General features: G+C 44.8%; 1 protein-coding gene across 3 annotated transcripts; it reads left to right on the top strand.

Moving 5' to 3' along the window:
* On the top strand, nt 1–13,578 carry LOC108162793 (myosin-VIIa). Of its 3 annotated transcripts, none has more exons than XM_017297695.2 (11): nt 1–87; nt 4,789–4,945; nt 5,694–5,954; nt 6,395–6,744; nt 6,816–7,016; nt 7,077–9,471; nt 9,536–10,986; nt 11,050–12,405; nt 12,465–12,611; nt 12,679–12,799; nt 12,874–13,578. In XM_017297695.2, exons 2-11 carry the CDS (start codon nt 4,928–4,930, stop codon nt 13,078–13,080), a joined length of 6,507 nt encoding a protein of 2,168 aa, XP_017153184.1. In that variant the 5' UTR covers nt 1–87; nt 4,789–4,927; the 3' UTR covers nt 13,081–13,578. The 3 variants fall into 3 exon arrangements, with proteins under 3 accessions (XP_017153184.1, XP_017153182.1, XP_033248707.1); XM_017297693.2 differs by having other exon boundaries at nt 28–227; XM_033392816.1 differs by lacking the exon at nt 1–87 and adding an exon at nt 274–465.
* The last annotated feature ends 1,092 nt before the right edge of the window (nt 13,579–14,670 follow it).

Here is a 14,670-nt window from a genome sequence, read left to right as displayed (position 1 = left end):
CAACAACGAGAGCCGTACGTACCTGTTAAAATTTAACGAATTCGGTTCGCGATCGGTCGTGTTTTCTGTCCGGCGGTTCTTCTTGGTGTAAGCAGAGTAAAGAGAAATGATTAATAAACAAAAGACTGAAAATGTTTAATAACCAAGGGAACATAATTAACCTGTTGCTCTGAGGCAGTGGATAATAGAAGAACAATCGGCGCGCTGCACTTTTTCTGCGATTGTTGGTGCGTGACCTATTTATGTAACCTGTTTTTGAAAAGAATATCGTATCCCGCTTCAAAACTGGCTTAACCCGAGTGGCCAAAGTGCTAATTAATGCAACAATACATTTAGATGTTCTGTTCTAAAGAAAAAGAGTGCAAAATTCTAGGCGAAACAGGCAGCAGAGAGTGTTTACGGAAAGAAAAAAAAGAGTGCATTAACCCTGCAAGACAGACCTAAGTCGTCTATGTGTATGTGTATGTGAGTGAGTGTTGGCTAGAAAACCCATCAAGAGAAAATGACAAGGGTCAAGCTAAACGAATGGAGCATCATCATTTTAATTACCATTGATTTTAGTATCTTCTCCGACGCGACGTGGCTGCATGCATTTTTTGCTTTTTATTGCCTTAAGCCTCTTCTCTGACCAAAAAATTATAGCTACGCTTCAGGTTTCGTTGGCTAGAACGGTACTAACATGCACACACACCGACAGAGCACACTCTCTCATACACACTCATACTTGGGCAGACACCTGCCGAAGAAGGGAGAGCAAGCGAGAGAGGCATGCGTAAAGAGCGGCTCACAGTGCAGCAAAACATACACACAGATTGGTTGGGTGCCCCCCTTTCCTCTCACTCTCACCCGCCTGTTGCTGTCTGGTTTTAGTTTCATAGAAGTTGCGCGCTCTCTCCCTCTCTCTGTCTCTCCTTGAGCTTGAACCTGGCTGTTCTTATTCGAATATCACACAAACACACACGCACACTTGTTTGGCCGGTTTGTTGGTGTTGTTGTTGCGCAACGGGACATTTTGTAGGGGGGCAAGGGACGATCCAAAAACCCTTTTCCCTTAAACGCTTTTCATTAGCTGTTTTTCTTGTTGTTTCTCTCTTAGCCACAAACCTTTTTTGCGTTTCCATTTCGGGGTAAGGTAACCCTAATGTTGCTGCCCCCCCCCATCCTCATTGGTGTCTTAAGCTTTCGCGACTTTCTGTTTGTTTGGTGAAACTTTTTTTTAAGGTCTTCTCTAAATACATAATAAAAAAAAACGCATACAAAAAAATGATGATAATAATACTTTGGCCAGTTTTTTGTGGATTTTTGTGTGGTTTTAAAGAATTTTAAATGTAAGACTCTAAAAAATGTGAAAGAAATTTCGGTGTATAATGCAAATTTGAGTAAAAGTATGGGGAGAAGGGAATTAGAAATGGTTATTACATACATATGTACGAAAAGTGTAAGAAAAAAATATTAATTGATAATTTGTATCGTAGACACAATTACGCCTAATTTTGGTAATAAATTATAAAGTTTAAAAAGTGTTTACAGAAGACTCAAATCAAACGGTGGTAATTCTACAAAATAATACAAGTTTTATAATAATAAAAACAGCATAAAAACATAAAAGTTATACAAAAAAATCAACTAAAAACCAATAATAATAAAGCTATTTTCTCCCCTCAAAATATATAAAAATTCGGTTTACTATAAACGTTGTCTTTAAGAAGAGTTCCATAAACTAAAGCTAATTCTGCGTCTCTTTCGTGTATTCTCCAAGTCCATGCCATTATAGCAGATCCAATTCCGTAATTCTTTACATAATTTTACAACCCATATTCCTACCAAACCCCACCCTTGCTCTCAACGCGATCTTTGTACAGCCAACAACAAAAATTGTGGTAAATGTCAAAGTCAAATTGAACAAAAGCTAATGTATAATAATAATGAACGGTATAAAGGTTATACATACAATACACATGCATATATACATATGTACATGTGTGATGCATATACCGTAATTGTACGTGGCAGAGTAGAGTCACAGCCACAGCCCCCCCCCCCCCCCCCCATACGAACTTTCACTAATGACTCTCGATGAACTTTTGGCTCACTCTCACACGCACACGTTTCACACAACGAACGCACTCTCTTAAGAGTCGCTCACGTGCTGCTCTTTTCCCTTTCTCCCTTTCACCTCCTCTTTCCCCTCTTTTCCACCTGCCTTTTGCATGGCAGTACGTGCCAAAGTTGAGTCAGTGATGGATTGATGCAGAATCTCTTGGAATCTGCATTCATTACGGAAATTCTTAGGCGCCTCTCTGCGGCTGATTCAGTTTCAGAGATACATACATATGTCTACGCTGATAGGGCACTTACCGCCCAAAAACCCCCGCCCTTACACCTGGTTTAATGTTCTTTGCTTATCTGGCAGGCACTTAAGCGGGTTTCTCCGATAAGAGCGAAATGGAATAGGTATTAGGCAATACTCGTATTTTTAAATGTTTATTTGTACGAGTGCTTGAACTCCAAACAACTGATATTCGGGTACAGTGGATACTCCCAAATTCCCAAATTCAATTGATTTTTAATAATATACGATGCAAAAACTGTTCCGTAGAATTCCATAAAGTTTCCGGCTCACGTTTTGCGCCCGTCTCTAGATGTTCTACTGTATATATGTGTGTCTGTTGATGTGTGGTGGTGTGGCTTGTAGATCAGTTCCCTATGTGCTGCTGCTGGTAATGCTGCTGCATTATGGGGTATACTTGTATTTTGACCGCCAGAGCGTAACCAGACTGGTATACGTGCCGCCGCCTCACTGTGTGTGCCACTAAATTTGGTTGCCGTTGTTTTTGTTGCTGTTTATTGTCTGGCATGTTGCAATTACCTTCGAGATAGGAGTGTATCCCCACTATATAGAGACGCCTCCAAATGAGTAACTATACCTGGTGGTGCGGCAGTGTCCGCTGTAGCTGCTGTTGCTGTTGCTGCTGCTGCTGCCACCTCTGCCGCTGCTGTTAGTCCATGTGTTAAATGATGGATGGGGTGTCCAATTGGAAGGCGGTTTCAAATGGCAACCGACTGGGATATGACGCCAACGTGAAATTGAGCCTCCATGGGGTGCTGCTGCCTCTTCAAAGGGGTCTTCTGTATGGGATATCTATGATCTGTAGGAGGGGAGCTATCCAGTGTTGAGTTATGGCCAGTTTGGTTCTTAACTGTTTCAAGTTTTTGCATAAAAAAGATATATGGCTTGACCATTTCGATTAAAAAGATGATGACAAGTGGAGTCTCACATGATCCAGTAGCTGTACCTTTAAAGAAACGTTTGTTAGTTGTGTTATCTTTGTAGGTCAATTCTTTGCGATAAGATTTGTTTATAAAGTAAAATTTTATGACGGCTAAGATTCAAAGAATTATCATACGATAATTGCTAAACGATTGTACAGATTTAAAGGATTATTCCAATGTAAAAAACCTCACAGAATTAACCTATGGAGATATTATGTTCATCTAAAAAACAATTCAAATACATATTTGTCTGCTATAATAGAATAAAATCATCTCATATCAAAGGGAAGATAATTTCTTATAAAACTTCACATGCCCCTTAAAATTTCCACATCTATCAATGTCCAAGTCCATTTTTCCCTTCAGATTTTCTTGAAACTTCCACTTTAGGATGAGAAAATAAAACCAGAACAATGGAAATATTTTCCAATTCAAATTTCTGAATAGAATCATCTCGTACATCACTTGGATTTGCCCCCCTTTGAAGAATCCATCAATGTCAACACCTTTCTTTTCTGAAATTTTCTAGAAATTTATCGTTATAGACTTGCAGTTTTCTATTGCTAATCGTATATAGTATGGTTGCCCCGAGCTCCTCCGTATAAAGCAATGAAAGTACATTTTTTCAATGAAACCCTAAAATCATTTGCATAACAAACGCAATCCATTCAGAGACCTTCATGGCTTTCGGTTCGGGTTCTCTCGGATTTAATTTTTGGTTACTGTCACGGAAGATTGTCGCTGAAAAGTGAAAATAGCTGGTTGGCCTTTTTTGCATGTCTATGGGATTCATTATTTATGAAGATCTTTTTGGTCACGTATTGGATTGTTTGATTTGATTTCGGAATGAAGAAAGAAGTATCGAAAGTAACGAATGGTTTAGGAATCGGTGACTAATTTTTGGTTGGAGTTTTTTTTTTTGGTGGTATTTGTTAATATGAATCTGAGAGTGAGTGTGTGTGATTGTTGGGGTTTCGTTAGAAGAAAAGAATTGACGAAAGTTTTCGAGGGGTTAAGAATGAATGACTAATAAGTTTTCGGGAGGCTATTACGATTTTAAGTAGAAAAGGAAATAGTTTCGAGCCCATGGCGGTGTTATATACTAGGATATATTTATTTTCTTTCTAAAAGATTAATTTTTACCAAACTCTGGCCTTGCGACACATAAGTGTTTGACTGTAAGTTTGACTGTAAATTAAAGTGTCTGTTAGTGAGTGTATGAATGGGTTATGTTATGCCAAATGAAAAGAAAGAAAGACATTGACTAGAAATGAGAGAGATATAGGCGGAGAGATAGATATAGAAAGCAACAACAAGAGGACGTCGACGACGACGGACCACAAACGAAGACAGCGACAAGTTGTGAATTCTTTCAATTTACCGTAAACTTCACCTTAATTCTTCGTCTTGTATTTTCCAAAGCCGGTTTCCATTGCCGCAGGCAGGCGCTAACTTGTTGCTTTTGCTGTTTGCTTATGGCTAACTCTCTTCCACTTGTTCTCTTTTATGGAACAGAACAACACCACTACAAAAAGAAGAAGAGGAAGGCAAAGAAACGAGGCAGAAGCAGACGACGACGACGACGGAGAAGAGCGGACGGACCTTCGCATTTGGATGCCAAAACCCCGGGAACAGTAAATGAAGGACGACGAATATGGTGATTGTAACACGTGTAAGTATCAAGAAAGAGAGAGACACCGAGAGAGGGAGAGCATAAGCTTCAAAGAGAGAGCACAGATCGCGACTTATCTATAATCATGCATCTATGTTGCTCTTCCTTTTGCCATAAAAAAACTTTAATGTGTATAAATTTAAGGTGAGGCCTTGTCCAGAGATCCAGAGCGAAAGAGGGAGAGAGAGTGCAAAGCCTCACCTTACATTCAATGCACCTTGTGCTTTTGTAGACAAAAAAGAGTAGGAGAAACACACAGAAGAAGCAGCAGCAAAAAGCGGAAGTTTCTTGCACATGTGTGTGTGTGTGTGTGTGCGTGCGTGTGTGGTATGTAAGCCATACTCCCATTGCGATGCTCCCACCCAGTCCGCTCTACACACTGGTGGGCAGAAATATTGAGACCGGGAACGGGTTTCGGGTGGGGGTACACTTCATTTTGTAATGGTAACACTTCTCCCTGAAAAGAACAGAACCCTTGAAGTGAGCCCCTTCTCCACCTGTCGTGTCCATATCCGCCCACCACTGTACTAACCATCGTTCAGGTCTGTCCCTGGTATCACTCTTTCTGTTGTTGCTTTTTGCTGCGTTCCACTCCACCGATTCTTACAACAAAAAACGTCAAGCTTTTGTTTTTTATGGCTCTGGGACTGGGTCCGTGGCAACCAAATGTGGCAGGCAGCCTCGTCGTAAAGCTGAATGTCAAATTGTACAAAATTGTAAAACTTGTGACCATCGATTCCACACACAGGGTGACTACATCTGGATAGAGCCCGCCTCGGGGCGAGAATTCGATGTGGCCATTGGAGCACGTGTCATCTCCGCGGAGGGTCGACGCATCCAAGTGCGTGACGATGATGGCGACGAGGTCTGGCTGGCCCCCGAGCGTCGCATCAAGGCCATGCACGCGTCCTCGGTCCAGGGCGTGGAAGATATGATATCGCTGGGCGATCTTCACGAAGCCGGTATCTTGCGGAATCTACTCATACGCTACAAGGAGAATCTAATATATGTGAGTACAAAAATACCCAATAATATACATAGATTTGTGGATAAATCGGTAAAACCTATATCGAAATAACTATAGAAATGCTAAAATCCCTTGAATCCACGTTAAGTTCTTTAGTAAACCCGCAGTAGATTCATTGAAAGTCTCATATGACCCCACTTGGAATATATTACATCATTACTGTGAAGGTATTATAGATATCAAAATTCTTATCACGCCCCATTTCACATTAGGTATTTATCGGGTTTTTTGCTTCCCTATTTGATATGTTGTCACATTCGAAAGAATTTAAGGGGTATTCCAAATGAAAAGAAACCTTAAAGCATGAAAAGATTATAAAAGAATCAAGATATACCTAACATTTTCTAGAAAAAATCAAGGCTTTTTTGGAGATCTTTGGATATTAATATACCCCTCTTTTATCCGACCTTTTTCCTTTTCAGACCTACACCGGTTCCATATTGGTTGCCGTCAATCCCTACCAGATCCTTCCCATCTACACGGGCGACCAGATAAAGCTGTATAAGGAGCGTAAAATAGGTGAACTCCCGCCGCATATATTTGCCATTGGCGACAATGCGTATGCGCATATGAAACGCTACCTCCAGGATCAGTGCATTGTGATCTCGGGCGAATCGGGGGCGGGCAAGACGGAGAGCACAAAACTGATCCTACAATATCTGGCGGCAATCAGCGGCAAGCATTCGTGGATCGAACAGCAAATCCTAGAGGCAAATCCCATACTAGAGGCCTTTGGCAATGCCAAAACCATACGAAACGACAATTCTTCCAGGTAAATATATTATTTAAGAGGAATTTTCTCATTCTTTGCTAATTGTTTTTTTTGTTTCTGTTCATTAACAGATTTGGCAAATATATAGATATACACTTTAGCGCGAATGGTGTGATCGAGGGGGCCAAAATCGAGCAATATCTATTGGAGAAGTCACGAATTGTCTCCCAGAATCACAGCGAACGTAATTATCATGTGTTTTATTGTATCTTGGCTGGTCTTTCGTCCGAGGAAAAGAGTCGCCTCGATTTGGGTGCAGCTGCGGATTATAAGTGAGTCGAAATGGGTGCCCTTTTTGGCTCAAAACTACTATATTTTCGCTCCCCCAACAGATATCTAACAGGTGGGAATAGCATAACCTGCGAAGGACGCGATGATGCCGCTGAGTTCTCGGATATACGATCCGCGATGAAGGTTTTACTCTTTTCGGATCAAGAGATTTGGGAAATAATCAAACTACTGGCTGCCCTGCTGCACTGCGGCAACATCAAGTACAAAGCCACGGTGGTGGACAATCTGGATGCCACGGAGATACCCGAGCATATAAATGTGGAGCGTGTGGCTAGACTGTTGGGCCTGCCCATACAACCATTGATTGATGCTCTGACCCGACGCACGCTCTTTGCCCACGGCGAGACGGTGGTGTCGACCCTCTCCCGGGATCAATCAGTGGATGTGCGAGATGCCTTCGTGAAGGGCATATACGGACGACTTTTCGTGCACATTGTGAGGAAGATAAATACGGCCATTTTCAAGCCGCGTGCAACTTCGCGCAATGCCATCGGAGTGCTGGACATTTTCGGGTTTGAGAACTTTGATCAGAACAGCTTTGAGCAGTTCTGCATCAATTATGCCAACGAGAATCTGCAGCAGTTCTTTGTGCAGCACATATTCAAGCTGGAGCAGGAAGAGTACAACCACGAGGCCATCAACTGGCAGCACATTGAGTTTGTGGACAATCAGGACGCCCTCGATCTGATAGCCATCAAGCAGCTGAATATTATGGCGCTGATCGATGAGGAGGCACGCTTCCCCAAGGGCACGGACACCACGATGTTGGCCAAACTGCACAAGACCCATGGATCGCACAAGAATTATCTGAAGCCCAAGTCGGACATCAACACCAGCTTTGGCCTGAATCACTTTGCTGGCGTGGTGTTTTACGATACGAGGGGTTTTCTGGACAAAAACAGGGACACCTTCAGTCCGGATCTGTTGCATTTGGTTAGCCAGAGTGGCAATAAATTCCTCAGGCAGATCTTTGCCCAAGACATTGAGATGGGAGCCGAGACGCGGAAGCGAACGCCCACGTTGTCCACGCAGTTTCGGAAATCCCTGGATGCCCTGATGAAGACCCTGAGCAGCTGTCAGCCCTTCTTTATACGCTGCATCAAGCCCAACGAACTGAAGAAACCCATGATGTTTGATCGGGGATTGTGCTGTCGCCAGTTGCGCTACTCGGGCATGATGGAAACCATACGGATACGTCGCGCTGGCTACCCGATACGTCACGGGTTCCGTGAGTTTGTGGAGAGATATCGCTTTCTGATACCCGGAGTGCCGCCCGCTCATCGCACCGACTGCCAGGTGGCCACGTCGCGCATTTGTGCCATGGTTCTGGGCAAATCCGACTATCAGTTGGGACACACAAAGGTCTTCCTGAAGGATGCCCACGACTTGTTCCTGGAGCAAGAGCGCGATCGTGTGCTGACGCGCAAGATCCTCATACTCCAGCGAAGCATACGTGGATGGGTGTACCGCAGGCGATTCCTGCGTTTGAGGGCTGCTGCCATCAGTGTGCAACGTTTCTGGAAAGGCTATGCCCAGCGGAAGCGCTACAGGAACATGCGCGTTGGCTACATGCGTTTGCAGGCTTTGATACGTTCGCGTGTGCTGTCGCATCGCTTCCGCCATCTCAGGGGCCACATTGTGGGATTGCAGGCCCATGCCAGGGGCTACTTGGTTCGGCGCGAGTACGGCCACAAGATGTGGGCCGTCATTAAGATCCAGTCGCATGTGAGGCGCATGATAGCCGTCCGACGCTATCGCAAGCTGCGCCTCGAGCACAAACAATTCGCGGAGGTCCTGCATCTGCGGAAAATGGAGGAACAGGAGCTGATGCATCGCGGTAATAAGCATGCCCGGGAAATTGCCGAGCAGCATTACCGCGATCGTCTGCACGAACTGGAGCGACGGGAGATAGCCACACAGCTGGAGGATCGTCGCCGCGTAGAGGTGAAAATGAACATCATCAATGATGCGGCACGCAAGCAGGAAGAGCCCGTGGACGATGGCAAGTTGGTCGAGGCAATGTTTGACTTTCTGCCCGACTCCAGCAGCGATGCCCCGACGCCCCATGGCGGCAGGGAGACGTCTGTGTTCATGGATTTGCCTCAAGGGCAGGCAGCCAACCAGGAGGACATCATTGCACAACTGCACGTGTCCGAGGATGAGGAGGATCTGTCCGAGTTTAAGTTTCAGAAATTCGCGGCCACCTATTTCCAGGGGAATGTGAACCATCAGTATGCTAAGAAGGCCCTAAAGCATCCACTTCTGCCGCTGCACACGCAGGGTGACCAGCTGGCCGCCCAGGCGCTGTGGATCACTATACTGCGATTCACGGGGGACATGCCAGAGCCCAAGTATCATACAATGGATCGCATGGACACCACATCGGTGATGTCCAAGGTGACGGCCACATTGGGACGTAATTTTATCAGGAGTAAGGTGGGTGTTTCTTGAAAAATCTCTTTTGAGGGAATGTTTCTAACATCTGTCTGTAATTTTGCAGGAATTCCAGGAAGCTCAACTCATGGGCCTGGATCCGGATGCCTTTCTCAAGCAGAAGCCGCGCTCTATACGCCACAAACTCGTCTCGTTGACGCTCAAGCGTAAGAACAAACTGGGCGAAGATGTGCGTCGGCGACTGCAAGACGACGAGTACACAGCGGATAGCTATCAGTCCTGGCTGCAGTCGCGCCCCACCTCCAACCTGGAGAAGCTGCACTTTATTATCGGCCATGGCATACTGCGCGCCGAGTTGCGCGACGAAATTTACTGTCAGATATGTAAGCAGTTGACCAATAATCCCTTGAAATCCTCGCATGCCCGTGGCTGGATACTGCTGTCCCTGTGCGTGGGCTGCTTTGCGCCATCGGAGAAGTTTGTCAATTATCTGAGGGCCTTTATACGCGAGGGTCCGCCCGGCTATGCGCCCTACTGCGAGGAGCGACTGAAGCGCACGTTCAACAACGGCACGCGCAATCAGCCGCCCTCGTGGCTGGAGCTGCAGGCCACGAAATCGAAGAAGCCCATCATGCTGCCAATCACGTTTATGGATGGAAACACAAAGACACTGCTGGCAGACTCGGCCACCACGGCCAGGGAGCTGTGCAATCAGCTGTCGGACAAGATAACGCTCAAGGACCAGTTCGGATTCTCCCTGTACATTGCCCTCTTCGATAAGGTCAGTTCTCTGGGCAGTGGCGGGGATCACGTGATGGATGCCATTTCCCAGTGCGAGCAATATGCCAAGGAGCAGGGCGCCCAGGAGAGGAACGCGCCCTGGCGATTGTTCTTCCGCAAGGAGATCTTTGCCCCCTGGCATGAGCCCACCCACGATCAGGTAGCCACCAATCTGATCTACCAGCAGGTGGTGCGTGGCGTCAAATTCGGGGAGTATCGCTGCGACAAGGAGGAGGATCTGGCCATGATTGCGGCCCAGCAATACTTTATCGAATATGGAACGGACATGTCCATGGAGCGGCTGTTCACGCTGCTGCCCAACTTTATACCCGATTTCTGTTTGAGTGGCGTCGACAAGGCGATCGAAAGATGGGCTGCTCTTGTGCTGCAGGCCTACAAGAAGTCCTACTATGTGAAGGACAAGATTGCTGCGCTCAAGATCAAGGAGGATATTGTCAGTTATGCGAAATACAAGTGGCCTCTGCTCTTCTCCCGCTTCTATGAGGCCTATCGCAATTCGGGACCGAATCTACCGAAGAACGATGTCATCATTGCCGTTAACTGGACGGGCGTCTATGTGGTGGATGATCAGGAGCAGGTGCTGCTGGAGCTGAGCTTCCCTGAGATCACAGCAGTGTCCAGCCAGAAGACCACAAAAGTGTTCACGCAGACATTTAGTTTGTCGACAGTTCGGGGCGAAGAGTTTACATTCCAGAGTCCAAATGCAGAGGATATCAGGGATTTGGTTGTGTATTTCCTGGATGGCCTAAAGAAGCGGTAAGTAGAGGGCAGGATATACGATCTCTGAGACATTTTAGAACCTCCTTTGTCCTATTTCAGTTCCAAATACGTCATAGCCTTGCAGGATTATCGCGCCCCCTCGGATGGCACGAGTTTCCTTTCGTTTTTCAAAGGCGATTTGATCATTTTGGAGGATGAATCATGCGGCGAATCTGTGCTGAACAATGGCTGGTGCATAGGACGCTGCGATCGCTCCCAGGAGCGTGGCGATTTCCCCGCCGAAACGGTCTATGTGCTGCCAACTCTCAGCAAACCGCCACAGGATATACTCGCGCTGTTCAACATTGAGGATGCGGCGCATCATGGACGTCGCCTGAGCATGGCCTCGAATGGCGGGACCATTGAGCCCCGAGATCGACCGCATACGCTGATGGAATACGCACTGGATCATTTCCGGCTGCCGCCCAAGCGCACCATGTCCAAGACGCTGACGCTCAGCTCGAAACGAAGCGAGGAGTTGTGGCGCTATTCGAGGGATCCCATCAAGTTGCCGCTGCTGCGCAAGCTGCAAAGCAAAGAGGAGCTGGCCGAGGAGGCCTGCTTTGCCTTTGCCGCCATACTGAAGTATATGGGGGATCTGCCCTCGAAGCGACCCCGAATGGGCAACGAGATCACGGATCATATATTCGATGGACCGCTAAAGCATGAAATTCTGCGAGACGAGATCTATTGCCAGCTGATGAAGCAGCTCACGGACAATCGCAATCGCATGTCCGAGGAGCGGGGATGGGAACTGATGTGGTTGGCCACGGGACTATTTGCCTGCTCGCAGGGACTGCTGAAGGAACTGTCGCTATTCCTGCGCACACGGCGTCATCCCATCTCGCAGGACTCGATGCATCGTCTGCAAAAGACCATACGCCATGGACAACGCAAATATCCGCCACATCAGGTGGAAGTGGAGGCCATACAGCACAAGACAACGCAAATCTTTCACAAGGTCTACTTCCCCGACGACACGGACGAGGCCTTCGAGGTGGACAGCTCCACGAGGGCCAAGGATTTCTGCAACAACATCTCGCAGCGCCTGTCGCTGCGCACCAGCGAGGGCTTCTCTCTGTTTGTGAAGATTGCCGACAAGGTGATCTCTGTGCCAGAGGGTGATTTCTTCTTTGACTTTGTGCGCCATCTGACCGACTGGATAAAGAAGGCGCGACCCATACGCGACGGTGCCAATCCACAGTTCACCTACCAGGTGTTCTTCATGAAGAAACTGTGGACGAACACAGTGCCAGGCAAGGATCGCAATGCGGATCTTATATTCCACTATCATCAGGAGCTGCCGAAACTTTTGCGTGGCTACCACAAGTGCTCCAGGGAGGAGGCGGCCAAGCTGGCGGCCTTGGTCTTCCGCGTGCGATTTGGTGAAAATAAAACAGAACTGCAGGCCATACCGTAAGATACCATTCATATATCCCAACAATTCATCCATTAATAGTTGATTTTTGTGATAGACAAATGCTGAGGGAACTGATTCCATCGGATATTATGAAAATGCAGAGCACCAATGAATGGAAGCGTTCGATTGTGGCCTCGTATAACCAGGATGGTGGCATGACCTCAGAGGATGCCAAAGTGGCCTTCTTGAAGATTGTCTACAGGTGCGACTTACACCAGGAATTCCAATGAGAATCTTAATTTATAATCGTTATTTCTTTTGCTGAATAGATGGCCAACGTTTGGATCTGCCTTCTTTGAGGTGAAACAAACCACCGAACCGAATTATCCGGAAATGTTGCTTATAGCTATCAACAAGCACGGCGTGAGTCTCATACATCCCGTGACCAAGGTGAGTAAATCTCTTTGCAACCCACAAAAATGTTGCTAGAATTTATATTAATTTTTAAATGATTTGTTTTCTAGGATATCTTGGTCACGCATCCCTTTACACGCATCTCGAACTGGTCGTCCGGCAACACGTACTTCCACATGACCATTGGCAATCTGGTGCGGGGCTCCAAGCTGCTCTGCGAAACATCGCTCGGTTACAAGATGGACGACCTGTTGACCTCGTACATTTCGCTGATGCTGACCAATATGAACAAGAATCGAACAATACGAGCCAACTAGTTAAACACAGACAGCAAATATTTATAATAATTATAAATGATAACTTGCAATAACTTACATATACACATACGCCTTAGTACTCTCTAGATCTAAGTAAATCCCCCCACCATGCATTCACTCCGCCCCCCCCCACCACCCCCACTCCCCACTCAGAATTCATTCCACGCTTTGCTATCGATTATACCAAAACCAATTTTTCTCATTATTTTGTTTTGTTTTATAGACTCTTTGTTTGTTTCGTTTTTGCGCGTTTTTGTTTCTTGTATAAATTTGGCAAAACAAACTGCTTTAGGTATTTTTTATGGCACATTCCACAGTTTACTTAAATTATTGAAATACGAATATACATATAATATATTTTGTATGAAGGAAAGGTCTTACATATCTGTAGATTATAGCATTTGTATCTGCGCATTTTGCATCTATCTCTTTTGTATATCTTAACTGCATATCTGTACTGATGACGTTTTGTATCAAATACATAGAAATGTTCAATTATTTAATAAATTATATACAATTTATAAGAGTTTATTTTTATTTTTCGATGGACGTTGCAATAAGAATATAGCGAAAGCTCTCAGGTATCTGAGAATGCTGTAGTAATACGACAGTGGCGAGGACTAATAATGGAACAGGGGCTACAGTTTTTGGAGTTTCTATATCAACTTCTTTCTTTTGACAGCTCTAAGATAAACCATTTAAAAATTATGAAACCTTGTACTTTATCTATGATTTGATTTGCCATGAAAATGATAATTTAAACTCTTGGGTATTTCATCGATTGGCAGTTTGATCGAACAGCTAAGATCATAATTAAATTAATAGATCGACAAATACTGGAACAAAATGTCTTCAAAATTGGTTGGGTGTGTTGTGTGGGGAGCCTCATGTCTAGAGCATGTGCTAACAGCAAAATGGGTGCGTAGTTCCTGTATAAATTGTCTAATAAATACATCCTTGAATTGGTGATTTTATATCTTAAAACAGTTTAAGGAGTCAACAATGAAATGATGTTTAAAGAAGCTTTGGATAACAGTTGTGAAAACCATGAGTACTATCTTAGATCTTGATATCATGTAATTAAAGGTGATGGATTGGCAGACCCATGAACTCTAGGACTAGCACTCTAGGACTGAACTAGGAACTCTAGTTCTAGGATTCGAAATCGACAAAATCGATGATGTGCAAAGATTTGTTCGAAGATTAAGACATGGCTGAGAAACGTTCCCCCTCGTTTTGTATAGTTTAAATTTTAATCTTTTATTTTTTCTCAGTTTTTTTTTAGAGGTGGTCCAACGTTTTTTCACATAACTTAAGTATCTGACATCTAGTTGTATTGAACTTTGCCATTCTGTAAAGCCGAAAAATACAGATATAAATCGGACCCAAACACTGTGAAGCTTCAGCTTACCCTCTGGAAAATATTAAGACTTCCAATTAAAAATTGAGAATTGCGGTATATTTCTAGATTTTGAAAACTCGGCAAAACTCGAAATAAATTTATTACTTGGGGGTTTGTATTTTCCTGGTATAGGTATGTTAATTTCGCGTCTTTTAAGGTATCGTTTCTAAAAATCTATGCATAAACGT

Source organism: Drosophila miranda, chromosome 4 (assembly GCF_003369915.1).
Source record: "Drosophila miranda strain MSH22 chromosome 4, D.miranda_PacBio2.1, whole genome shotgun sequence".
NCBI lineage: Eukaryota > Metazoa > Arthropoda > Insecta > Diptera > Drosophilidae > Drosophila > Drosophila miranda.
The sequence above is the reverse complement of the archived record's forward strand: the minus strand, read 5'-3'. Positions and strand labels throughout refer to the sequence as shown.

Coding starts and splice junctions, on each gene's coding strand:
- LOC108162793 (XM_017297695.2), top strand. Junction 5,955..6,394: donor ACAAGGAGAATCTAATATAT/GTGAGTACAAAA, acceptor TTTCCTTTTCAG/ACCTACACCGGTTCCATATT. Junction 7,017..7,076: donor GGTGCAGCTGCGGATTATAA/GTGAGTCGAAAT, acceptor CTCCCCCAACAG/ATATCTAACAGGTGGGAATA.